The sequence below is a fragment of the Hemicordylus capensis genome, chromosome 14, assembly GCF_027244095.1.
Source record: "Hemicordylus capensis ecotype Gifberg chromosome 14, rHemCap1.1.pri, whole genome shotgun sequence".
Taxonomy (NCBI): Eukaryota; Metazoa; Chordata; class Lepidosauria; order Squamata; family Cordylidae; genus Hemicordylus; species Hemicordylus capensis.
In genome coordinates this window covers 17,320,136-17,346,908 of record NC_069670.1, presented here as the reverse complement: position 1 = coordinate 17,346,908, position 26,773 = coordinate 17,320,136, and the positions used below count along the sequence as shown (strand labels likewise).

The 26,773-nt window shown below is 53.9% G+C and overlaps 1 protein-coding gene across 20 annotated transcripts in view; it reads right to left on the bottom strand.

Annotated features, from left to right (window-relative positions):
- Window positions 1-26,773, bottom strand: part of NRXN2 (neurexin 2) — a 366,798-nt gene that overhangs the window by 296,253 nt on the left and 43,772 nt on the right. For all 20 annotated transcript variants that reach the window (XM_053278159.1, XM_053278172.1, XM_053278167.1 and 17 more), the window contains exons 2-3: window positions 19,382-20,527; window positions 2,309-2,326 (exon numbers count right to left, since the gene is read on the bottom strand). In XM_053278159.1, coding sequence (XP_053134134.1) covers window positions 2,309-2,326; window positions 19,382-20,093 — 730 coding nt within the window. In that variant the 5' untranslated portion in view covers window positions 20,094-20,527. The remainder of the gene's footprint in view (window positions 1-2,308; window positions 2,327-19,381; window positions 20,528-26,773) is intronic.

Genomic DNA, 26,773 nt, shown 5'->3' with positions numbered 1-26,773 from the left:
TGCCAGGAGTGAACTTGGGACCTTCCGCAGGCAAGCTTGCGGACACTCTTCTGCTGAGCTCTGGCCCCACCACCTATGCAGTGTTCCTTCTGACAGGGATTCCCAGCTGTTGTTGACTACAACTCCCATAATCCCCAAGCAAAAGCCACTGCAACTGGGGATTCTGGGAGTTGTAGTCAACAACATCTGGGAATCTCCGTTAGAGGGGACACTGCCCCGATGGGGAAATATCTCAGAGCGCTCACAGGTAGTCTCCCATCCAAATGCAAACCAAGGCAGACCCTGCTTAGCAAAGTGGACAATTCATGCTCGCTACCACAAGACCAGCTCTCCTCCAGCTTCTGTGATGGAGTGACAGACTCGTTTCAGCCTTCTCACCAAACTCTAGTCTCCCGAGTTCTGCAGGGGCCGAAGGCCTGAAAATCCAACCTGGCACCTGCTTCCTTGCCTGAAAAATCCTCTACAGGCCATCAGCTGGAGTGCACTGTTGTCCACGCCCATCAAAGAATGGAGACACAGCCTAACTGGGGCACAACACTTCTGTCAACCCCCCCATCCCCATAATGTCCATGTGTTCAGCTCCTGCCTGCAATCTAGCAGGAGTGAGGAGGCACAGCCCACTCTGGAAAAGGCTTGTGGAATCCAGCCTCATTTAATTGATTGATTGATTGAGTGAGTGAGTGATTGATTAGAAATATTTCTGCCCTGCCCCTCCAGGACACCACTGCTCAGGGCAGTTCAGAACATTAATAAAATATAGAACAAGAACAATTAATAATGGTGAGGATGGAGAGGTGGTCCATTCCTCTGGGCAGCAACGACGGTTTGTCGAGCTCCTTGCACAAAACTGGCACTAACAGAACATCCAGTAATAATAAGAGGAGCCAGCATGGTGTAGTGGTTAGAGCGTTGGACTAAGACCGGGGAGAGACCCGAGTTCCAATCCCCATTCAGCCATGAGACTTGCTGGGTGACTCTGGGCCAGTCACTTCTCTCTCAGCCTAACCTACTTCACAGGGTGGTTGTGAGGAGAAACATAACCACATACACCGCTCTGGGCTCCTTGGAGGAAGAGCAGGATAGAAATGTAATAAATAAATAAATGGAACAAATAAGAGGTCAGAGCGCCTTCCCACCCCTTCTGGGACGGAGCCCTTCCTGCCCAGATCCTTTTACTGATCGAGGCTTACGGGTGCACACGGTGAGGTCGGCACTGCACACACCCACGCCAGTACAGATCTCTCCAACGTCATCACAGCAAAACTTGGGTAGCCGAAACCCCAGACCACTTTCCACCACCCGAAAACCTCGCAAGTGAGCAGCAGTTTATCCGATCCGATGGGGCACTGCTGCTGGAGAGGACCAGCGGTGGGAGAGCCGTCTGCTGCACAGAGACGGAAGTCTCCACAATTATCTTTTTTCTTTTTTTTTTTAAAGGAACAAACAAACTGTAAGTCAATTTCTCCCCAGGAGAGAAATAAAAGCACTGTGTTATTGCCAGTGCGGGTGGGAAAGAAGAAATGTGTTCCTGCACTTAAAAGAGCAGCCCCTACCCCAACTCCTGGCTTCTGATTTATCCTCGATCCCTTCATCACAAGGCCGCCAAAGAGTAACACCCCCCCCAAAAAAAATACCCATCCCTGATCCAGCTGAGGGGGACACCCTGTCATTTCCTCCCCCACCGCTTAGGGATTTAGCATACAAAGAGAAGGGCACAAAAGATGATCAAGCAAGTGGGGGGAGGCATCATACTGCGGGGGTGTGTGTGTGTGTGTGTGTGTGTGTGTGTGTGTGTGTGTGTATCTTTGCTCCACTGTAGGGTGGGGGGGGGGGAGAGAAAGGTCTGCAGACTGGTGCCATGTGACTTTCAAGGACTGGAAAGCACTTCCATACTCCAAATGGTAAAAACTGGGAGCTGCTCCAGCAGCAAAAACACCCCCCTCCCACATGCCCCCATTGCCAGGCACCCACTCCTCATTTTCCTGAGGATGCTCCCAAACCTTCTGCTGCCCCAGAGAAGAGAATCCCTCCCAAGAACTATGTACAAAAGGAAAGAACTGGTAGCAGCCGTCTCCCACAACACCAAACTCTCCCCTTCACATTCTGTGGAGCACAGACCAGTCCCTAAGTGGGGAGGGTCACAAAACAGCCAAAAAAACAAAAAAAAAAACCCAAAAGACCCACCCCACAATTCCACGAGACAAGCGCCTGCAACTCGCAGCAAGTTCTGCACACCCTGAAACAATCACCACCCCCACCAATAAACAGAGCACTACTATCCGAAAGCCAAGGAAAGAGGTGTACTCACCTTCCATCGTGAGTTCTTCTTCAGGAGCACGGCAAGGCGGGCAGAGAGTTGAGGGGGAAAGAGGAAAAGAGGGAAAGTCAGTAGCTGCAGGGGAGGGTGTGGCTTCAAAGACAACAAGCAACGTGGACACTACATAACCGGGTATGGAACAGAGATTTCCAGATATTGTGGACTACAGCTCCCAGCATCCCCAGCTGCAGTGGCCTTTGGCTGGGGATTATGGGAGCTGCAGTCAGCAACGGCTGGGAATCACCTTTACAGGGAACACTGAAAACAGTGTTTGATCTCTGCAAACACAGATCCACCATGAGGCAAGAGGAAGCTGAGAAAGGAGTCCCAGAAACCCCTGCTAGCTTGGCAAAGAGGCACCTTTTAATGTGGTGATCCTCTTTATTGAGCAGGGGGAGAGTAACTGGCCATCTCCACCCCCAGCACAGCATCCATCCAGTGGCTGTCGCTGGCGTCTATCTCATGTTTCTTTTTAGATTGTGAGCCCTTTGGGGACAGGGATCCAACTTATTTATTTGTTATTTCTCTGTGTAAACCGCCCTGAGCCATTTTTGGAAGGGTGGTCTAGAAATTGAATAAATAAAGAAATGGAAGAAATAAATAAAGGACTATAGCCAAAGGACTGTAGCTCAGTGGCAGTGCATCTGCTTTGCATGAAGCATCTCCAGGTAGGGTTGAGGAAAACCCTGCCCAAAGCCCTGCAGAGATGCTGCCAGTCAGTGTAGAGAATACTGATGATGAAGAGACCAATAGCCTGACTTGCTATAAGGCGGCTTCCTCTGTCCCAGTACAAAGGAGCCTTTGAAATCCACCCTCCGGTTTCATGCCTCCCACCTTCCTTCATTTCTATGTTCATATGGCATCGCCCATGTATGCAGGACTTCACAAAACGAGGAGAGGTCCCTGCCCCAAGGGGCTTGCATGCTATGTATTGTCTGCACTGACAGGCAGTGAGTGGCTCTTCAGGGTTTCAGAGAGGAGCTTTCCCCAGTCCTCCCTGGAGATCCTGCCAGGGAACTTCCTGCATGCAAAGCGGGTGCTTTGCTACGAAGCTGTGGCCCCATGCCCTAAGAGGGATATCTTACAGCAGACAGTGTTCACAAGCAGTCACCCACCCAAATGCTAACCATGATGAACCCTGCTTAGCAAAGGGGGTGATTCCTGCTTCCTCCTGCAAGACTGGCGCCCTCCCTAACTAGCAGGGAAACCCACCCAGCAACTCCCACCCCGCCTCCACTTAACCACGGCTTGGTTCTGCTCAAACTAAGAGATCAATCAGTCATCAAATTTTTATTGGTCTACTGACTATAGCCACAGTTCCTCCCACCAAAAAAAACCCCAAGAAAAGGAAGCCAAACACCATGGCCCCAGAACAGATATCAATCAGTGCCCATTAGCACAAGTCTGGTCTTGATCGCAAGACATTAAAATGTTGCCATTGACAGAGTAACAGAAGAACCAGCCCCATTAATACAGAAAGCAAGGAAGCATTCATTGGATCTCCCGGGCAATGCGCCCATCAAGGGGAACACCAAATTCTCCTGTGCACCCGAATAAAATCTACCATTAAAAAAAGAATATGACCCAGGGATTCGATCTCACCCGGGTCACAGGGACAGAAGCTCTGGGGTGCTGCACTGCCTTTTAAATGGCCTTCAGGATACTTGGACGGCATAACATCGGAGCCAAAGAAAGAGAGGAGGCAAGCCAAGCGTTGCTTGGAGGGGGCAGCCAGAACAGAACGGGGCCTACAACTATGTGGAGAAGGAAGCCCACAGTTCCTCCAGAGGCACCTCTCAGGAGGGGCCTCTTTGGCTCGCTCTCTCCAATGGCGGCACCCCCGCACAAGTTCCCTCTGTGGCTCCTGGAAGCTGCCAGGATCCCAGCTTCTGTCACAGAATTCTCTTCCACGGCAAAACACCTGATGCCCCCTTCCTACCCACACACTCATTCAGAGGACCTCCTCCTCCCAGTGCCCCCATCTTTGGAGGTGGAGCGGCTGGAGGTTAGGAAGGAAAACCTTCTAAGGCACCCTCGCTATGGCCCGCTCCCCAGAGAAGCTCACCTAGCACCTCCATTGTTATGCTACAGCTGCCAGGCAAAGACTTTTTTTTTCATCCCCCTAGGCTTTTAATTCCTTGGGATGCTGTTTTTATTTGCCCACTTCTATTCCAGCGGCTGTTCAAATCCGCTCTCCTTCAATTCTGGAATGGTTCTCTTTATTGGCTCATGCACAGGGAGATGCCAGAGGGACACAGCATCTCACTGACCATCGCCTCCTCTCCGGCAGACCCCTGAGCTTCCCAAAAAGCCCCTGCTGCGGGGGTCAAGGGACCCTTGGCAGCAGCGTGTGCTGTGGCGTGGGCAGCGAGGAAATCCAGGGACTAGCAGAGCAGGCATTTCCGCTCATCCCTCTCCCCTCTCCCTGCAGCCACACGCACCACAGCCCTTAGTCCTGCCCAGGGTCCAAAACCCTTGCTAAGGGTTGTTGTTTTTTTGGGGGGGGGACCAAAGGGCTGCTCAGCAAGGAGACGGTCACAAGAGCTTCATTCTGTGGAGTATCGCTCTCGACGCGAGTCATTATTTGCATTGCTTTCGTGTCCTCCACCCTGCAGATTTCTTTTTTTAAAACAAAAAAGCTTCCTGGAAATCTTCGAAATAAATCCTATAGATGACAAGGAAATGCAGCAGTGAGGGGCCAGCCTGCAGCTCCCCCCCCCACCGCCCACCAGGCAGCAAGCGTTCAGGATGGTGGCAACTGTTCCCAGGGCAGTGGGGCCTGTAGCAAGGATGCCAGGTGGGGGGTGGATCTCCAAGCTGCAAGCCTTAGACCAGACACTTTTACTTTCAGCTAATTGAGCCACCCACAACTGGGGACGGAGCATTTCCCACCCACCCACCCCCCCAATACGTTTAGAGTGTTCTGTGGTCATCAGGGGCGTAACTATAATAGGGCGAGGGGAGACAGTTGTCTGGGGGCCCACTGCCTTGGGGCCCCCCCCCAGAGTCAAGTCACATGACTGACTCCCCCAGCCACACACCCACTCGGGCTTCCTTCAGTTGTATTCATCCTCCAAAACTGATGTGAGTGATAAGACCTGGAGCTACCAGAACAGCATGTCTTTCTCTAGTACCGTTAAATGGCTTGCATCGTCCACAATTTACAAAACCTTTTAAAAAGTTATTTAGGGTGATATTTTTATTACCACTATTAAGCCTCATTTAAGATTTCTTTACTTCATGAGCTGAGCTTCAGTGGGGGGGGGGGCATTTAAAAATCTTGTCTCTGGACCCACTCCAACCTTGCTACGCCCCTGGTGGTCATCACATTATCTCTGCATGAAAGCCTCTTCGGGGTTTCTGGCCCCGTCCTCCCTGTTCCTGCACCCCCTCCAACAACAGTGGCGTGGTGGGAGCCGGGCTCTAACTCCCCCGACACCTCGCTTAGCCTCTTCGCCCAGCAGCCCGACTGCAGGGGGAGCAACGGACAAGTCTGGCCAAGAAGATCTTGCATGCCTCTTCCAGAGGGTGGAAGAGGCATGCAAGCCTTTTAGGAGAGGAGAGCTGGTCTGGTGGTAGCAGGCATGACTTGTCCCCATAGTTAAGCAGGGTCCACCCTGGTTACATCTGAATGGGAGACTTGATGTGTGAGCACTGTGAGATATTCCCCTTCTTAGAGGATGGAGCTGCTCTGGGAAGAGCATTGAGGTTCCAAGTCCCCTCGCTGGCAGCATCTCCAAGATAGGGCTGAGAGAGATTCCTGCCTGCCACCTTGGAGAAGCCACTGTCAGTCTGTGCAGACAATACTGAGCTAGATAGACCAATGGTCTGACTCAGTATATGGCAGTTCCCTATGTTCCCTATGTTCCTAAGCCTGGGTAGGGAGGGATCAGAGGATTTCAGTGTGGGAAGGGGCCTTAGCGGTCTTCTAGACCAACCCCCCCCCCCGCTCAATGCAGGAAAATGCTGCAGCATCACCGACGGATGGCTGTCCAGCCTCCCTTGGAAAATCTGCCTAGGAAGATGCCTTATGCTGAGCAAGACCACTGGTCCATCCTCTAGCTGTCCACACTGACCGGCAGCAGATTCTCTAAGGGCGTCTCTCCCAGCCTTCCCTGGGGATGCTGCCAGGGACTGAACCGGGGACCTTCTGCGGGCCAGCTCCAACCTCCAGCGAAGGAGAGTGGCCTGCTGCCCAAGCAGTGCTCAGGAGATTGTCCGAGAAGGGCCAGGCAGTGCAGGTGGAGTCTGGGCAGTTTCATGAGACACCCAGGAGTGGCAGCCACGGTGCAGGCAGCAGGGCACAGAACGGGTGGGGTCCTCACTCAGCTCCCAGAGGCAGCCTGGTCCTAGGAGCCATCCTCCTCACCAGGAAAGGACAGCAGCAGCATTACCCAGAATGACAGGATGCAAAGTGTGTGTCTGTGTCTGTGTCCTCCTCCTCCCAGCACTCAGCTTGAAATCTTGGGAGCCCAGAAACTGCTTGAGGCACAGAGACAGTGGCAGAGTCACGCTGCGGGGTGGGTTGTGTGTGTGTGTGTAGGGGGGTGGCTCCAGGTTCACAGCTTTTGCCTCTGGCTCTCTGCAGGTGCAGAAGGGTATGCACAGCTCCCTGCCCCAGATCCTGGTGGGGGCTCTTCCTGAGCCCACGGAAAGGGCCTCTCCCGCACTGTCCTGCCCCCCCCCCGCAACACCACAGGGAAACTGAGATTTCAGCTGCCAAGTTGCAGACTGTGTCAAAAGGCACAGCGCTGACGCCTCCTAAGGACTGGTTCCAAAGCCAAAATAGGGGGAAAAAATAAATAAGGAGGCTGGAAGGGGAGGAGGGAGGGAGGGGAAGACGCACGCCTGGCTGCTGACAAAATAAAGCCCAAGTAATGAACGTGATTAATCGCAAACAATGAAGGCAATACAACAAGCAAAACGAGGGGCAATTAGCGCAGGACTGCGCAAAAACTTGGCGCTTTTCACCACCGGCGCCACCTCCCTGCCCCCAGGCAGGAAACGGGCTGTCGTCTTGCATCAGGACCACGGACAGCGCCTGGGCCAGAGACTCCGGCGGCTGCAAGCCGGGCAAAGGGAGGGCCTTGCATGGAGTCGGGGACAGAGAGGAACTCTCCGCCCCAGCAGAGGCCATCAGAGATGAGACATCCGGTCTGGACCCGAGACCCAGCCAGCTTCCCCTCGCACTCACTCGCTGGGTGAAATCTGCTGGGGCTCCGGTTCTTGGGGGAGGCTCCATGCCCTGTGTTCCCTCTCCAAGCAACCCCTGACGTGTCTGACCTGCCCGGAGTGCTCAGCCACTCTCTTCCCAGGAGGGGGAGTGGGGGGCACAGCGGGGAGAAAGAGCAAGCCCCGGAAGTCCTCCCTGTCCTGGCGAACAAGCAGCTCAAGTGAAGCCGGGGCTCCGCACTGCTCAGCTGGTGGGGGTGAGAGGCAGAGCCAAACTTTGCCGGGGGTGCCAAAAACCCAAGGGCCGGCCCAGCTGGGAGTCCATCGGGTCGCCATCTGGGTGGGAAAGAAAGGATCCTCCTCTGGCTCCCAATCCCCATGGCTGGAGGCTTGCTTGGCTGGCCGGGTCTTCCCACCTTCCCCTCCAAACTGTGGCTTTGCTCACTGATCTCCCCAGATCAGCTCAGTACTGTCTATGCTGTCCGGCAGCAGCAGCAGCTCTTCAGGGGTGTCGCCCGGCTTCACCCAGGGATGCCCAGGACCAGTGTTCCTTCTAACAGGGATTCCCAGAGGTTGATTGACTACAACTCCCAGAATCCCCAGCTGCAATGGCTTTGGCTTGGGGATTAAGGGAGTTGTAGTCAACAACGTCTGGGAATCCCTGTGAGAGGGGACAGTGCCCAGGACTTGAGAAGAGCTGGTCTTGCGGTAGCAAGCAGGACTTGTCCCCTTAGCTAAGCAGGGTCCGCCCTGGTTGCATATGAATGGGAGACTAGAAGTGTGTGCACTGCAAGATATTCCCCCCTTAGGGGATGGGGCCGCTCTGGGAAGAGCTGAAGGTTCCAAGTTCCCTCCCTGGCAGCATCTCCAAGACAGGGCTGAGAGAGAGATTCCTGCCTGCAACCTTGGAGAAGCCGCTGCCAGTCTGTGTAGACAATACTGAGCTAGAGAGACCAATGGTCTGACTTAGTATATGGCAGCTTCCTAGGTTCCTATGACTGATCCTGCGACTATCTTCCTTCAAAGTCTGGCCTCTTCTACTGAGCTATGGTTGATCCCGAGGAACATTCAAAGCTGCTTTCTACTAAAACCATCGGTCCATTTAGCTCAGTATCTCTCCAAGGTTCCATGCAGGAATCTTTCCCAGCCCTACCCGGAGATGCTGCCAGGGACTGAACCTGGGACCTTCTGCATGCCAAGCAGATGCTCTGCCCCTGAGTTACTGTCCTTCTCTAAGGATTCTCTCATTTCCAGCTCTATTTGTTTCCGTCAGCTTGGGTGGTGGTCTTGTCATGTGGATGCAGGTTGGATTTGATGGCATCTCACATCTCAGAATCTGTATTTCCAATATCTCTGGACCCATTCTTTGCCTGATCCGTTGGAACTTCTACTAATACACATCATTTCGCAATTCCCCACCCTGAAAGATTTCTCTCTCTCTCTCCCCTCCAGGAAGGGCACTGTCCCCTTTTCACCTGAGAGAAGCAATCATAGAAAAAGCTGCACTGGTTGAAATGCGGCCTGTCATAAAGCTGTGTTCAGCACAGCCATGTGCCCATCCCTTCTGTGGGAGGCCAAGGCCTTGCTCACGGCTGCGGGGTGCTCAGGACTCCATAAATGCCGCCTTTGGGCTCTGCTCAAAATGCAAAGCAGGAACACAGAAGTCCACATGAGGGAGGTTGCTGGCATGAGCTGGTTTCCCAGCAACCACAAACAAAAGGCTAGTAGATGGAAGGGCCAGCATCCACATGACTAGTGCTAATGGTGGGGATGGGGGGTGGATAGAACAGCATTCTTCTTTGTAAGACCCTTCAGAGGAGGAGAGCTGGTCTTTGCTAAGCAGGGTCCACCCTGGTATGCATTTGAATGGGAGACTACATAGGTGATCACTGTAAGATATTCCCCTGAGGGGATGGGGCCGCTTTCTGGGAAGAGCACCTGCCTGCTTGCATGTGGAAGGTCCCAAGTTCCCTTCCTGGCAGCATCTCCAAGATAGGACTGAGAGAGACTCCTGCCTGCACCCTTGGAGAAGCCGCCGCTGCCGGTCTGTGTAGACAGTACTGAGCTGGATGGACCAAGGGTCTGACTTGGTATGTAGCAGCTTCCTACGTAACTCTAAGGGTGGCCCCCTGACTAACGGTTCATTGGGCCTGTGTGGAGCTTCAGCCAATTCTGAATCCTCTGCACAGTGCTTCTACCACCCTGCGGAGGCGGCCAGCCCCTCCAAGCCGTGCCGTGCTTCCCCTAGCTGGGGTGGGTGGGTTGGGGATTCCTTTGGAGCCCTCTTGAGGCCCTGCCCCATCTTGAAAGGCATGCTCAGAGTGCTGGGAACTGCAGCCTCCTCCCAGCCGTTTCCCCACAGAGCTCTTAAGAGGGGGCTCCTCCATCTCGCTTCAAAGGTCAGCCCAGCCCAGAGGAAAATGCTGGACTGTGCCGAGGCCAGTCCAGTGAGGAATGGCTCTCACTGATGGAAGGCGTTGGCTTGGACCCGAGTGAAGATCTCTGGGCTAGAGGCGCCTTCTCTCCGGCCTGCAACTCAGGAGGCGGTTCCAGCCTGCCAAGCTACTGGCGGCATCTGCTTTTCGAGGAAGGAAGCGATGGGGAGGGGACGAGCTGGCTTTCCGGTGGTCAGAGGGAGGAGCCGAGGTCCCTCCCCATAGCTAGAAATAGTCCTGGGAAAAGAAGAATATGCACATCCAGATTTCCTGACCACAATTTATTCTGCGTGCAGAATACAGTTCCTCCTTCTTCTTCAGGATTTGGATTCCGCACCTCCCCATTCTCGGCGCACCCAGCTTAGACAGCGCCCAAATAAGATCTCAGAAATAGCCTCAAAGGATGTGGGTGGGTGGGTGGGAGAACTCACATGCGCCCTCCCTGCCGTACAGTCAAGGCTGGGTTTGGGACCCCAGTGCACACCAAGGAGCTCTCCTGTCACCCTCTGGGGGAGCCCAAGGCTGGAGCCATGCCCCAGGAGAGGCTCTGTGCATGGGGACGGAGCGAGGGCGGCATCTCCTGGCAGCCTGCTTGGTGCCCGACCTTGGGCTGCCCTTGCAGGGAACACCAAGGCCTGTGACAATGGAAGCGACTCAGCGAAAAAGCGGCACCCATCACGGGCAGCCGCACTAACGGAAGCGGGCAGGCAGGCACCGCTCAGGCCCTGCCCACGGGCACGGAGGGAGAGGCTGATGCCAAAAGATGCAGCGAGAGGGAGAGGGAAGGCCTGCAAAAGAGAGAGCGGCGGCAAAAGGAAGAAGGAGGGAGGGATTGTGGGGGAAAGAAGAGGGGAGCCAATTAGAGGAGCAAGGAATGAAAAGCCGGGTGGGATGCTGGAGCGGAGAGGAGGGGAACTTCAGCAAGGCTCTTCAAAGGGATTGCAGCAGAGGGACAAAAGGACACCCTGATTGGCATGTCTAAAAACAGAGCTGCCGAGACTCCCGCTGGCTTAGAAATCAGGTTGCCCATGGCTAGTCAATGAAGGCAGGGTGCTCTGCACAGGCTGACAGACACGGTTATTAATTCACATGTTCCTGGGCTGAGCCTTCACACTGAGAGCAGGTGCCAGGCAGGGCGGGGTCCCGACACCAACGGAACCCTTCGACAGAGCCGGAAAGAGCGAGAGATACTTCGGGACAGAGGAAGCCACCTTCTGCCGAGTCAGACCATGGCTCCATCTAGCTCAGTACTGTCAATACCTGCACCAGGCTGCTTCCTTTTGGGATACCTATCCAAGTTAATGATGGCATCTAATTGTGAGCTCTTGGCACACTACTGGTCGGGGGGGTGATCTTGATTGTGAAACTATTTTAAAAGGCAGGATAGTAAAGAATAAAATCCTCAGAACATCCCTGCAACCCCTCCTGTGAAACTATTTTAAAAGGCAGAATGGAAAAGAATAAAACAGTCACATTCCTGCAACCTCTTTCTTCCACAGAGGTAAGTGTCCATTATGGCTATTTGTCAGGGATGGGGACACAAGGTGGTGCCTTCCTCCTCCTCCGACTGGCAGTGGTTCTCCCAGGTTTCAGGAAGGAATCTCCTCCAGCCCTACCTGGAGATGCTGCCAGGGACTGAACCTGAGGCCGCCTACATGCAAACAGACGCTCTTCCACTGACCTATGGCCCATCCCCAGAGGGGAATATTTTACAGGCCTCACAAGCAGTCTCCCATCCATATGTAAACCAAGGCAGACCTTGCTTAGCAAAGAGGACATTGATGCTCACTACCACAAGACCAGCTCTCCATTTCTGTTCCTGAAGTAAAGCAGCAACATTATGTTTGAGTCCACAAGATGGAAAGGTGTGAAAAGTTGGGTAATGTAATGCGTCACTACACTGATTTTGTATCAGTTGCATATGCTTTGTTTCCAAACCAAATTTAACAGGGAGGTGATGACCTATGAGCTCACCCATGTCTTTCTATCAGCTTCAGGGAACCTGCTTCTGGCCCCACCATCACTGGCTGCACGATTGGTAGAGACCAGTGACCGGGCCTTCTTGGTGGTAGCTCCTCCATAGTGGCATGTTCTTCCTGGGGAGATCAGGCAGGCCCCTCTCTTTCACCTTTAGGAAGGCTGCTAAGACATTTCTATTTAAATGGGCAGTTGGCATCTACAATCTATTGCCTTGCTGCTGTCTTTTTGAGCCAGCGTGGTGTAGTGGTTAGAGTGCTGGACTAGAACCGGGGAGACCTGAGTTCAAATCTCCATTCAGCCATGAAACTAGCTGGGTGACTCTGGGCCAGTCATGTCTCTCTCAGCCTAACCTACTTCACAGGGTTGTTGTGAAAGAGAAACTCAAGTATGTAGTACACCGCTCTGGGCTCCTTGGAGGAAGAGCGGGATATAAATGTAAAAATAATAATAATATTTTAATTTATTGTCATTCTTTGCTTTTAATTAAATGTTATGTTTTGTAATGGCTGGCCGTTGTGGCTAAGGATGATGGGAGCTGTAGTCCAACAACTATATAAAAACATAAGAACAGCCCTGCTGGATCAGGCCCAAGAAGGCCCATCTAGTCCAGCATCCTGTTTCCTTCAGTGGCCCACCAGATGCCCCTGAGAAGCCCACAGGCAAGAGGTGAATTGAGAGGAACCGTGCCTCTGAGGCTGGAGATGGCCCACAGCCACCAGACTAGTAACTAATTAGAATATAGATAGGCCAAATAGGCTTGAGCTTCCTACCTAGACCTACCTAGACCCCTTGGTTCAAGAAATTAACCATCGATAAACAGACAACCACCTCTCATCCACAGATGCACAAAAGTCAAACTGAAGCCCTATTCCAGAGCTGCACAACTTCAGCCCTCCTGCATATGCTGCACTACAACTCCCATAATCCCTGGCATAATGGCCACTGTGTCTGGAAAGGATGGGAGGTGTAGTCCAAAAACAAGTGGAGGGACCAAGTGGTGCAGCCCGGCCCTATTCTAACCTACCTCACAGGGTTGTTGGGAGGATAAAGATGTAAACATGTACATGCACTCTGGGCTCCTCGGAGGAAGAGCGGGATATAAATGTAAAAAATTAAAATAAATAAAATAAATAAATAACCATTAGTGGAACTGGCAGTTCCATTAACACAACACACAAACAATTCACACAAAGTGTGCTTGCGTTCAGATCTTACACACGTATGGTTATTCACATATCATGCTAAATGCAGAGGTAGCCATACACTTCTGATCTTCTCTGTGCTGGGAAAAGGAACACACATACAGCCGTTCGCCCAACATGTCCGTGTGTCCGCACACCTGTCCCCAGGTGCAACGTAAAGAACTGAACAGGGCTCGCCTCCCGCCTCTCTGCGGCCCGGCAAAGGTCTTCACCGGCCTCCCAAATCCCTTCCCGCCAGCTACACACACACTTCCCACTGTCTCATTGAGAAATCTCACATCTAACAAGACACGGACTGTGCTTATTTTAAACCAGTCAGCCAGCCGGCCAGCGTTGCCACAGCAACCGGCCTAAGCAACAGCTGCCCGGCTGTCAGTCGCCATCGCCTCCTTCTCTGGGGCACAGTCCAGACAACAGCCGCCGAGGAGTCAGCCGGCCTCAGCGTCCACCGCTGCCTGTGAGGCTAGCCGCCAGTTCCGAGCCATCTCCACGGCAACTGGCCAAGTTGGTTGCCACCGCCATCTGCTTGTCAGTCTCTCCCTCCCCAGACAACAGGCAGCCAGGAGTGTGCTGCGAGTGTGTAGGCTCGGCTGAAGTGCCGGCGTGTGGGTGTCGTGTTGTGTGTCTGCATGTGGAAGGGAAGAAGCCAGAGAGTACTCTTGACGCAAGCGGGGACAATTTGGTGTCTTGTGCGAGACGTGGGGCGTGTTCGGTGAGGGGTTATGTAAACAGAAGCCTTCTGCCGCCGAGGGATTCGAAAACCATCACCGCTGGTCCTGAGCACAAACAGGAACGGGGTGGGTGAGGCTTGGACCACAGGACTCAATCAAGGCCAGTGTTCCCTCTAACAGAGATTCCCAGAGGTTGTTGACTACAACTCCCATAATCCCCAAGCAGAGGCTAATGCAGCTGGGGATGCTGGGAGTTGTAGTCAACAGCATCTGGGGATCCCTGATGGAGGGAACACTGCTCAAGGCAAGCCCGACACGTTATTAAGCAGCCTAGAACCTGCAAACTGGCAAGGGACCAAGATGCCACTGAGTCTGTCTGACCCCTCAGCCTAAGTGGGAGAACCTGCCGTCCTCTGCATACCACAAGTTGGTGCTGTGGTCTGGAGAAATGGCCTGCACAGAAAAAACTCTGGATGGCTCAGACCAGCAAGGCGAGACACAGATGATACAGGCAGGAGCCACACACACACACACACACACACACACACCCCACATCATCCCTGTTACATGGGCCAAGAGGCATCTTTAAAATCATGGACTTAGCAGAGGGAGAGCTCATGCTCTACCAAGAAATCCAAAGGAGACACCAGCCGCAACCACTGGAGAGATGCTGTGCTGGAGTTGAATAGGGCCAGCTGCTCTGCCCCTGCTAAACGTAAGAGAATCACCACTTTGAATGGGGCCTCTTTGCCCAGTCAGCAGGAGTGGATATTAGGATCTGATACTGAGCAGGGGTTGGACCTCCAAGGTTCCTCCCAGCTCTAAAATTACACGATTGTATGTTTAGAGTTACTTTCAGCACTCTTTTTTTCCACCCCTCCTTAAGCCTATTAGATCTATTCTTGCTCGGTAGATATTTACAGGGCGGGGTGGGGGCTATACTCTTATCTCTGGTTCTCACATGGGCTACAGTGCTCTGGGATGGGAAGAGAGGATTTAAGAGTTTAAAGGGAAAGATTCAAAATGGGTTGTATTTTTACTCTGAGGGAAAAGAGGAGGAATGCTCTTTCTTTGCCAAGTGGTTTCTCTGACTTAAGTCTTTGGGGATGATCTAAAGCAAATGAAGCACTCCTATAAGAAGAATTGAAGCTGCTCTCTGCAGAGTCAAAACATTCCCCCACTGAGCCCAGAAGTGTCCCTGGTTCTCCAAGTTTGTCACCTGAGCTCGACCTGGAGATGCTGCCAGGGATTGAACCTGGGACCTTCTGCATGAAAAGCAGGCCTCCGCCATTGAGCTACGGCCCATTCCAGCTCCAGTGTTTGGCAAAGAGGCTGCAGAGTAACAGGAGCCCTATTCAGACATTAGACTGCACGGGTGTCTGTACACACCTACCCATGTTTTGTGTGAATGCCTGTACTGGCATTCAGTGCAGAAGAGAAGCTGGGGACTTCCAATGCAGGATACAGCTGGGGACCATACTGCTGTGTACTCAGCATAAGGATGGGGTGGAAGTTTAGTGGTACAGCAACTGCCTTGCATGCAGAAAGTCACAGGTTCAATCCCCGGCAGTGTCTCCAGGAAGGGCTGAGAGTGATTCCTGCCTGAAACCTTGGAGAGCTGCTGCCAGTCAGTGTAGACAGGACTGAGCTAGATGAACCCAGGGTCTGACTCAGTATAAGGCAGATTCCTGTGATCCTATAATGCATAAGGGAATAAGGGCATAGGGAGATGCCTTATATTGAGTCAGACCACTGGCCTATCTAGCTCAGTATTGTCTACCCAGACTGGCAGCAGCTTCTCCAAGGTTGCAGGCAGGAGTCTCTCTCAGCCCTATCTTGGAGATGCTGCCAGGGAGGGAACTGGGAACCTAGATGCTCTTCCCAGAGCGGCCCCATCCCCTGAGGGTGCTCACAGGTAGTGCTCACAGGTAGTCTCCCCTTCAAATGCAACCAGGGCAGACCTTGCTTAGCTAAGGGGACAAGTCATGTTTGCTACCACCAGACCAGCTCTCCTCTCTGGTGTACCCAACTTGTGGTATGCCAGCTGTTGCTGAACTACAACTCCCAGCATCCCCAGCTATAATTTATTGTGGCTGGGCATGATGGGAGCTGTAGTCCAGCAATGTTGAGAGTATCACAGGTTGGGTGTGAACCCCTGCGATAACGTATGGGTTAGGAAGGAGGACATCAACCTGCATATAGATTAGGTGAGAGGACCTCAGCACTGAAAGACAGGTAGTAAAGAAAATATCACCTCTGAGCATGGACAGAATGCCTCCGCCTCCCTACTGAGGAGTCATAGCCTGCTGCCCCAGACCTGAGAACTCTCCTTTCGAGGAACAGCGTCCAAACATAGGACCTGTCTCTTGAGAGATCACATTGCTGGTGACTGCCCACCTGTGCTGGCATGGGCAGGAGTTGGAGGGAAGGATTTCCCCCCCTCTCTAGGGTGTCCCCTTCCCTCCCGCACCAGCTGCCCCAGTGCAGGCTGCCTGCAGCCCAGTCCTGGAACTTGGCCAGAGCAGCAGACACGGCCATAAACAGATAAGTAATAGCTGGATAAATTGCGCGTGGCTGGGGAGCAGATTGCCTTTGACCTGCCAGCCATTCATTTCCTCCGCCTGGACCCATCAGCAACTCTGCTGCACAGGATCCAGGAACACACAGGAACACAGGAAGCTGCCATATACTGAGTCAGACCATTGGTCTATCTAGCTCAGTATTGTCTTCACAGACTGGCAGCAGCTTCTCCAAGGTTGCAGGCAGGAGAGAATCTCTCTCAGCCCTATCTTGGAGATGCTGCCAGGGAGGGAACTTGGAACCTTCTGCTCTTCCCAGAGTGGCTCCATCCCCTGAGGGGACTATCTTGCAGTACCCGCACATCAAGTCTCCCATTCATATACAACCAGGGCAGACCCTGCTTAGCTTAAGGGGACAAGTCATTCTTGCTACCACAAGACCAGCTCTCCTCTCCACAGTGGGCACTCAGTGCTGTACCTACGGAACCCACGGAAGGAGCCCGCTCCCTGCTCATCACCCAGGGGGTGCAGGAAAAAACAGGGCGGTGGTGGGCAGGAACACAACCAGTGTTCCCTCTAACAGGGATTGCCAGATACTGTTGACTACAACTCCCATAATCCCCAAGCAAAAGCCATGGAAGCTGGGGATTCTGGGAGTTGTAGTCAACAACATCTGGGAAGCCCTACTGAGAGGGAACACTGAACCCAAAGTAGGCTGTGGAATAGCAGAGACGGGGCCAGGGGGTTCCAGGCACCAGTGGAGAGGGAAGCCAGGGTGAGGCCAGGGTGGTCTAGGAAGCAGTGGTGGTTGAAGGCTTCTGTGTGTCTGAGGTGGGGTACCAAATGCTGCCCCCTTGTGTGCACTCCTCTTTATAAAAGTGGGGGAAGGAGCACATTACATAGGAACATAGGAAGCTGCCATATACTGAGTCAGACCACTGGTCTATCTAGTTCAGTATTGTCTTCACAGACTGGCAGCGGCTTCTCCAAGGTTTAAGGCAGGAGTCTCTCTCAGCCCTCTCTTGGAGATGCTGCCAGGGAGGGAACTTGAAACCTTCTGCTCTTCCCAGAGCGGCTCCATCCCCTGAGGGGAATATCTTGCAGTGCTCACACTTCTAGTCTCCCATTCAGATGCAACCAGGGCAGACCCTGCTTAGCTAAGGGGACCAGTCATGCTTGCTACCACAAGACCAGCTCTCCTCCATCTTGCTGCCTGAGGCAATCGCCTCCCCTTGCCCCATAGAAGGGACATCCCTGCTGGAAAGGCTTTGCATGAGAAGTGAAACACAGAGAGCAGAGGGGGAAGAAATTCCAGGCACAGGACGCTACATGGCAGGAGACCCAGACAAAATGAGAGTGGATGGCAGGGACGAAAGGGAGCCAATCACAGGTGAGCTCCGGCAAAACAGAGAGAATGAGAAAGGGTGGGAGCAACAGCAAAGCAAAGCGCTCTAATGGCCGAGAACTGGGCCAAGAGACACCTTTCCAGGTGGCAACACTCATATTTAGCAGCTGGAGAGAAATGTTCCTATCCAAGAGACTAGCTCTTGCTGGTATCTAGCTAGCATTTCTTTTTCAGATTGTGTGGCCTTGGGGGCAGGGAACTTATTCTTATTCCTTTTCCTATGTAAACTGCTTTGAGAAGCTCCTTTACTGAGAAGTGGCATATGGATGTTCTCGGCAATAACCACAGCAGTGAGACGTAAGGACTTGACGGAAGGCTTACTCAGGTATATGGAAGGAAAGGTGAGCCAAGAGGGATTCTAAATCCACTCAAAAGGGCAGAAATGGCAGGAGGGAGGCCATCAAAAGGGGTGCATGTGGTCACCCCACTTCTAGAGACTGCTGTCACTCACACAGATGCAGACAAGGGTTTCAGCAGGAGAATAAGAGAGGGTGTGTGTAGTTCAGTAGCAGGGCATCTGCTTGGCATACAGAAAGTCCCAGGTTCAATCACTGTCAGCATCTCCAGGTAAGGCTGGGAGAGACTCCTACCTGAAACCGTGGAGAGTCGCTGCCAGTCTGTGTAGACAGTACTGAGCTAGATGGAACAATGCCTGACTCAGTAGATGGCAGCTCCCTATGTTACTTAAAAAGGAAGCAGAAGCAAGACTCGGTGATGCTAAGAGGGTCCTTTTGCCCATCACAGTCACTACAGCCAGCTCTCAATACATCTGGGATTCATAAGTTGCCATGATCACCACTGTATTTGCATGGAGCTTCCCCAATCAGTGCTCAAAGCTCTTACAATACATTATCTTAGTAATCATCATAGGAACATAGGAAGCTGCCATATACTAAGTCAGACCATCGGTCTGTCTAGCTCAGTATCGTCTACCCAGACTGGCAGCGGCTTCTCCAAGGTTGCAGGCAGGAGTCTCTCGCAGGCCCTATCTTGGAGATGATGCCAGGGAGGGAACTTTGAACCTTCTGCTCTTCCCAGAGCGGCTCCATCCCCTGAGGGGAAGATCTTCCAGTGCTCACACTTCTTGTCTCCCTTTCATATGCAACCAGGGTGGAACCTGATTAGCTAACTGGGCAAAGAGGCACCTTTTTTAATGTGGCAATTCTCTTTATTGAGCAGGGGGAGAGTAACCGACCCTCTCCACCCCCAGCACTGGACCTCCAGTGGCTGTTGCTGGTGTCTCTCTTATGTTTCTTTTTAGATTGTGAGCCCTTTGGGGACAGGGATCCATCTGATTTAGGTATTATTTCTCTGTGTAAACCGCCCTGAGCCATTTTTGGAAGGGCAGTATAGAAATCAAATAAATAAATAAATAAATAAATAAATAAATAAATAAATAAATAAGGGGACAAGTCATGCTCGCTGCCACAAGAACAGCTCTCCTCTCCTCGCTGGAGCCCTGCAAAGTACCCCAGCATTAGCTCCCCCTTCTCCCCTACCCCCAGTGAGGAGCAAGAAGGCCGCTTGCCCACAGCTCCTGGATGGTGGCCAGATCTGGACCAGACTTCCCAGCTCCCTCCCTTCACCCCTGTAAAGGAACCGCAGCCGGCTGAGCGGCCAGACAGCCACCCCCCCCAGCGGCCCCTCCCTCCTCGGCCGGGCCCCCGCTCGGCCTCTTACCTTCGCTGCAAAACTTGCCCTGGAAGCCGGTGAGGCTGCAGTCGCACTGCACTTCGCTGTTGACCACGGTGCAGATCCCGCCGTTGACGCAGGGGTTCTGCTTGGCGCAGAGGTACTCCGTGTCGCTGCGGATGCCCTGGCTGCCCAGGAGGGCGGGGGGCATGTCGCCCACCTTGAGGTTGGCCACCATCCCGCAGAAGGGCAGCTCGTACTTGACGGTGCTGAGGGTGAGGGCAGAGAGCCGGACGTCCGGGGGGATGCCCCCCACAAAGAGGTCGCTCTCCACCGCCATGTCCCGCCGCTTGGACTTGACCTCGGCCACCCGGGCCTCGCCGTCCACCACCAGCATGGTCTCGCGGTAGTTGCGGGTCAGGAGGAGCATGTGCCAGCGGTCGTCGTTGACGGGCGTCTCCAGGTGGAGGCTGGCGGGCTCCGCGCAGGAGATGGTGAAGCGCAGGCGGAAGCGCCCCTCCAGGATCAGCAGCTCCAGGAAGTCGCAGTTGCCACCGTCGTCCAGGTACAGCACCAGCGCCCGGGAGACGTTGGTCTTCAGGCTGAAGCTCAGCTCCCCCGAGGAGCTGGCGTCCCACCGCGCGTAGCGGGCCCACTGGCCCGGGGCCCCCCCAAACTCCAAGGCGGCCCCCCCTGCCCCCGGGCCCAGCATGGACGCCACGAGCAACGCCAAGGGGAGCAGGTGCGCGGGCTTCGCCATGGTGGCCCCTCTCTCTTCCTCGAGGCACACGCCGCCCCCTCGGCCAGCCCTCAGATCCACATTAGACGGGAGGGAGGGCAGGCAGAACTGGACCGGGACCTCAAGCAGCAGGGCGGCGGCTCCTCCTCAAAGGCACGGAGCCCTCCGAGACTGGGGGCGGCCTCTCCAGAGGAAGGGTGGCAGGATGCAGGTGTCCCCAGACAAAGGCCCTTTTGGGGTCCCTTGTCCCCCCCGCCAGCAACAGCAAAGGCGACTCCTTGCGGGCCGCTCACAACATCTTCATCCTTCGTCACGGTGGGCCTGGGAGAAGGAAAGCGGTGGTCCTGATCCTGAGACACTCCTGGGGGTGGGCCTATCCGCCCAGCTGCCTCCCCGACGACCGCTCCGAGTCCGTCAGAGATCAGTCGGGGGTGTGCATTGTTGAACGCCCAGGCCTGGAGTGGAAGGGAGAGAAAGAAGGGAAAGAGAAAAGAGAAGAGGAAGAGAAAAGAGAAGAGAAAGAGAAGAGAAGAGAAAGAGAAGAGAAAGATAAGAGAAGAGAAGAGAAGAGAAGAGAAGAGAAGAGAGCTGTCAGCCACTGTGTGGAAGTTTAAAAAACAATACAGAGGTTATTAGTGACCAGGCCTTCCTGCATGATCGGAGCCTGCCCGCCCAAATCAGAATCCTTCAAAGAAGAGATAAATATCCAACTGCAAGGTTCACATATGACTCTGTGTCACATTCTTCTTCCCTTCATCTCGGATCTATCACAGGATCCATTCTGCATCTGCTCAGAGGAACTCTCCTCCTAATTCCTGCTTTACATGCTCCAGAGCTAAAGCTCCACACCAAAAGCACTGCTCAAGCAAAGGGGCTTCCTGGGATCGGGAGGGATCTGGGAGGTGGAATTTGCCCTGAGAGACCTGGGTTTCGCTCCTGCCTCTGCCACAGACTTCCTGGGAGGTCTTGGGCAAGTCCATCCTGGTCAAGTCCATCCTGGTCAAACCTGAGCACCTAAAATCATAGGAACATAGGAAGCTGCCATATACTGAGTCAGACCATTGGTCTATCTAGCTCAGGATTGTCTTCACAGACTGGCAGCGGCTTCTCCAAGGTTGCAGCAGTAATCTCTCTCAGCCCTATCTGGGAGATGCTGCCAGGGAGGGGACTTGGAACCTTCTGCTCTTCCCAGAGCGGCTTCATCCCCTGAGGGGAATATCTTGCAGTGCTCACACTTCTAGTCTCCCTTTCAAATGCAACCAGGGCAGACCCTGCTTAGCTAAGGAGACCAGTCATGCTTGCTACCACAAGACCAGCTCTCCTCTTCTACAGGAAATAATTCCTGTAGCACCTAGGACTTCCAAATGCTTTTTTTTTCCAAGCTAAAATGAATGGCTAAACTTGTATTTTAGTGTACAGTAATCTATTTCTCTCTCTCTCTCTCTCTCTCTCTCTCTCTCTCTCTCTCTGCCAAATCTCCTTATCTTCATCACACACTCCATTACTGCAGGATCCTAGCATGGCCTCCATATTCTGCAGGCAGGAATGTGCGTGTCTTAAGTGGGGGGAGAAAACAGCAAAATCCTATCCCAAAGAAAGCCAGATTCAGTGACCCGCATGAATCCTAAACATAAGTGGTGGCACCAGGAAAAAAAAATATATCAGGAGAGGGGCCACCAAAGGGACAAAGTAACCTATGCCCCCTAGGTGAGCTTTCTTAAAGAGAAATGACAGTAGATTTCACATCCTATCCAAAACATCTTCTTGGATGGGTTTTGTGGCATTAACTTTCAAGTGAGCATGCCTAAGCCTGATCTCAGTTTCCCGGTTTAAGATTCAGCAGCAGGTCCAGAAATGGGGGTGGAGGGCAAGGTGGGAGCAAGTCACTTGTCTGGGAGGGCATGCCCCTGTCACCGCTGCTCTGGTGCCACCTACGATAAAAACCAAAGGTTTTGCATCTGATTTCTGCGGGCTCCGGGGAAGGAGTTGGAAAGGTGGTGAGGACCGGAATGGCAATGCCAGGAAAGATTCCTCGGCCCCCCGGGAATCTCAACCAGCCCCTCCTCTGGCTTCAGAGACTTCAGCAGGTGTCGCCCCATGGGGTGCTGAGCGCCTCTCTGTTGCCCTAAGAGCTAGAGACGACCTCATTTGAAACCTGGCTCGCCAGGAAGCTGAATTGCACTCCGGGGCTTGCTGTGCAGGCAAGGAAGATGGGGAAACCGTACCCAGTGGGTGCTGCTGAGCAGCAAGGGTCAGAGTCCATTGTGCGCAGCGCTGATTTGTGCAGGCGCTTGTGCAAGAGCAAAGGCCTCCCCCACGTCAGAGCCGTGCGCAAAAAGGTGCCCATCGCCGCTGCCTTCCCCCAAGGCCCCCTCCACCTCTGCCCCACATCTCATCCCCTCTCCCCCACCCCCCACCCCGGTGTGCTTTGCACAAGAAGGAATCGCCTCTTTCCCCTACCCCCGGCAGGATCAGGACCCTAGTGTCACTCATGGTGCTAATGCAATGCAAATTCCATTCCCGTCAAATTGCCTTTTTGGAATGATTACCCTTGTAACTGACTGTCAGAGAAGCAATTTATTCTCCCCCCCCCCACAAGCCTGCTGCTCAGGGAGGAGGGTGTATTTGCATCTTGTTACTGCATAAGAGCATGATTATTTATAGCGTGGGGGGGGGATGTACTAGACGGAGCAGGCAGGGGGTGGGGGAAGCAAAGGCAGAGAAGGAGCGGCCGCCCAGAGAGCTCCCCAGCCCGCCACGCCGGCCACCCCGTGATGGCCCGACCCAAGGGAAGGCTGGGTTTGGGTTCCCATCACTGCTGGGGCATCAGGATGTGGGCGCATGGCAAATACGTTTCTTCAGAGATGTATTAATTATTATTAATTACTACTATTGCTATTATAATTATTATTTCAAATTTCCTCTCCCATAAGGGGGCCCTCCAAAGCAACTCACAGTTAATTATTGCACAATGCCATAAGCACGCGTTCAAAGAAACACACACTTCTCTCCCATCAGAGCTGCTGCCGGAGACCTGAGGCAACACTAGGTGGGTTCCCCGGCAGGGCAGCCAGTGCCTGGGACCAGACACACAGTTCAGCGGGCTCCCAATCCGGGCAGGCACACCGGCGCTTAACACCACCTGATCCTCTCATGCAGGGAACCTCGGCTCCCCAGACGGTGCCGACTACAACTCCCATCATCCCCAGCCACACCGGCAGGGGGTGATGAGAGCTGTAGTCCAACAGGATCCAAGGTCAAGGAGCCCTGCTCTAACGCATGCCGGCAAACATCAGCCAAGGCTCACAGCTCAGTGCCAGTGCAGACTTTAAACAAGCCCACTTGGGGGGCTGGGGAGGGGCCGGTCTCCCCTAGCAACGCCCGAGATACGGCATCATGCAAATGAGCTGCGCGGCGGGGCTATTTATAAATTCTCCCTCGTCTGCTGCACCTCATTGGGTAATGGGCATAATTAACATTCGGCTTCTAATTAGCCAATCAAATTAAATTCCGCACCTGCAACGGGTTCTTGATTGAAGCCCTAGATGCAGCTTCATCCTCCCCCCCCGCCTCCCCCACCTCGGGAGGGCTGTAGAGCATCCAAACCTGAAGATTCCCCCCCCAATGTAATAAGCAAACATGTCCCCTCCGTTCCTCCCCATATGCCTCAGTTCCCCTCTCCGCCGCTGCTGCCCAAGTGCCTCCGAGACCAAGCAGCGGGACGCTCCCAAAAGGGGATGCCGAGAACTGTACCATGGCTGTGCAGAACTCAGGACATCCGGACCACGGACAGCCCCCAAAGTAGGTTATTATGCCTATGAAGACGGTTGGTCCTATTCCTAGAGGATCAGTGCCTCTAGGCGTTCAAAGACAAGAACAGGGCAATGCTCACCACCTCCAGAGGCAGCCGGAGCCTGCCTTCCCAACTCCTCCTCAACGGCGGCACCAGGAGCCGGACAACCCAAAGGTCATCCAGTCCAGCCCCAAGTTGAAAGGGGGCACCACCAATGGGCCCCAGATAGCTCACCCAAGAAGCACGGAAGGAGAAAGCAGAGCCCCCTGCTTGAACGGGGGGCACATCACTCTTTTCTCATCACTCGGGACCTGCTGTGGTCCAGCCCACAGTAGCACCCTCAGTCAGGCCCAGAGCAGGAGGAGAAAAGTCCCTCACCCAGAAGCCGTTCTCGCCAGCTGGGCACTGAGGTCTCCCATGGCCCCGCCTGCAGGCAACGATCCTGAGCTTAACCTTAAAGGGACAGCAAAACTCAACAGGTGAAGCTGCAGAGTTGGCAACGACTTCACCCGTTTCATTGCCCGTCTGCCATGCAGTGGTTAAGAACCACAGAATGTCAGACTGGGAGGGGACCTCGGCGGTCTTCTAGTCCAACCCCCTGCTCTGTGCAGGAAACGTCTCCTGCATCCTAGGCAGAAGCTCCACCTCCAGGGAAGGAGAGCCCACCAGCAGGGGACAAGTCATGCTTGCTTCTGCAAGACCAGCAGAGCGCCTTTCGACTTCCCCAGCACCTTCAACCATTCCTCACAGGATTCACAGGACTCCTAGGGAGAGGAGAGCTGGACTTGTGGTAGCAAGCATGACTTGTCCCCTTAGCTAGAATGGGAGACTAGAAGTGTGAGCACTAGAAGATCTTCCCCTCAGAGGATGGAGCCGCTCTGGGAAGAGCAGAAAGTTATCTCCCTGGCAGCATCTCCAAGATAAGGCTGAGAGAGATTCCTGCCTGCAGCCTCGGAGAAGCTGCTGCCAGTCTGGGTAGACAATACTGAGCTAGATAGACCAATGGTCTGACTCAGTATATGGCAACTTCCTAGGTTCCTATGACTCGAACCAAACCGGGCAAACCTGTTTTGGGCACACTATAAGGCCCAGGGGCTGGAATCGGCCTGTGGACACTTTTCTGCTAGCAGTGATTTTCTATCGGCTTGCAGACAGCAACAGCAGGAGCCACGAAGAAACCTTAGCCTGTCCTGCTGGCTGAGTCGCTGGGGCTCAGTGCCGTTGCCTGCTTGCAATCCAAGGGCCTCCAACCACTGACATCAACCCTTTGCCCTCACCTTCCCCCCCCCCCGCCGCCCGATTCCAACTTTCCTCACTTTCATTCACAATTATTAATAATTAATTTTAATGTCGCCGTTAAAGTGCCGGGAATGGTTCCTGCCCACTGGACAGGTGAGTTGTGCCGTCCTGGTGTAGATCGCACCGAGCTAGACGGACCAACAACCCGACTCGGTAGAAGGCAGCTCCCCGTGTGTCCCGAAGCTTTTGGGAGACAGGCACATCCACTCCCCGTCCAGCAGCACAGAGTTCCACAGGTGACCACCCCTCGCCCCCTCGCCGGGCCCTTGCCACCAACAGGGTTCTCGCGGCCCGGGCAGCTTCTGCTGGGTGATGGCTGCCTTTTTGCCAGCTGCCATCACACCCTTTGCAGCGCGTCTCCCCGGAGGCGCCAGCCAGCATCTCCGCTCCTCCCGTGGCTCCTTAGCCCCCGGGTGTCGCATCACATTAAGAGTGTCACGGAGCATGCAAAAACAAGTGTGAACAGCCCACCCCCCTCCCCTCTCCGCATCCCTCTCCCTCTCCCTCCCCTCCCCACACCAGCGCCCTGGCAGCTCTGCAAGGGGGCATCATCGGGGGGGGGGGTGCAAGGGAAGGGACGCAGAGCTGGGTTCCTGGGAGACAGCCCAGCCCAGCCCAGCCATTCTGCCCTCCACAGCACCACAAGGAGGCAAGCAGCAGCACAGAAGGAGTCCACGCAGGGAGCATGAATGGTCCCCTTGGCTAAGCGGGGCCTGCCTTGGTTTGCATTTGGATGGGGGACTACATAGGAGGACTGTACGATTTGGGGCCGTCGCTCAGGAGCCGAGCATCTGCTTTGCATGCGGATGGCCTCCAGTTCAACCCCCTGGCAGCATCTCCAGGTAGGGCTGGGAGAGACTCCTGCCTGGGGCCTGGGAGAGCCGCTGCCAGTCAGTGCAGGCTATCGTTCAGCGACTAGGGCTCTCCAGCTGCTGTGGAACTACAGCTCCCATCGTCCCCTGCCACAATTTATGAGAGTTGTAATTCAACAACAGCTGGAGTGCCAAGGTTGCCTACACCACAGACAGTACTAACTCAGATGGACCAACCACCTGTCTGACTCACTGCTAACTGGGCCAAGAGGCACCTTTGAACGTGACGATTCTCTTTATTGAGCAGGGGGGAGAGCAGCTGGCCATTTCCACCCCCAGCACAGCATCCCTCCAGTGGCTGTTGCTGGTGTCTGTCTCGTGTTTCTTTTTAGATTGTGAGCCCTTTGCGGGCAGGGATCCATCTTATTTATTTGTTATTTCTCTGTGTAAACCACCCTGAGCCATTTCTGGAAGGGCGGTCTAGAAATCGAATAAACAAACAAACAGAGAAATAGATAGATAAATAAACAAAAAATATAAGTCAGCTTCCTATGTTGGGGGCCTAGCTCAGTGGCAGAGCATCTGCTTTGCCTGCAGAGGAAGGTCCCAGGTTCTCTCCCTGGCAGCATCTCCAGGTAGGGCTGGGAGAGACGCCTGCCTGGAACCTTGGAGAGCTGCTGCCAGTCAGTGCAGACAATACAAGTTAGAGGGACCAAGGATCTGACTCGGTATAAGGCAGCTTCCTATGTTCCTAATGGTACGCAAAGAGCCATTGTTCCGTGCAGAGGGACACACTC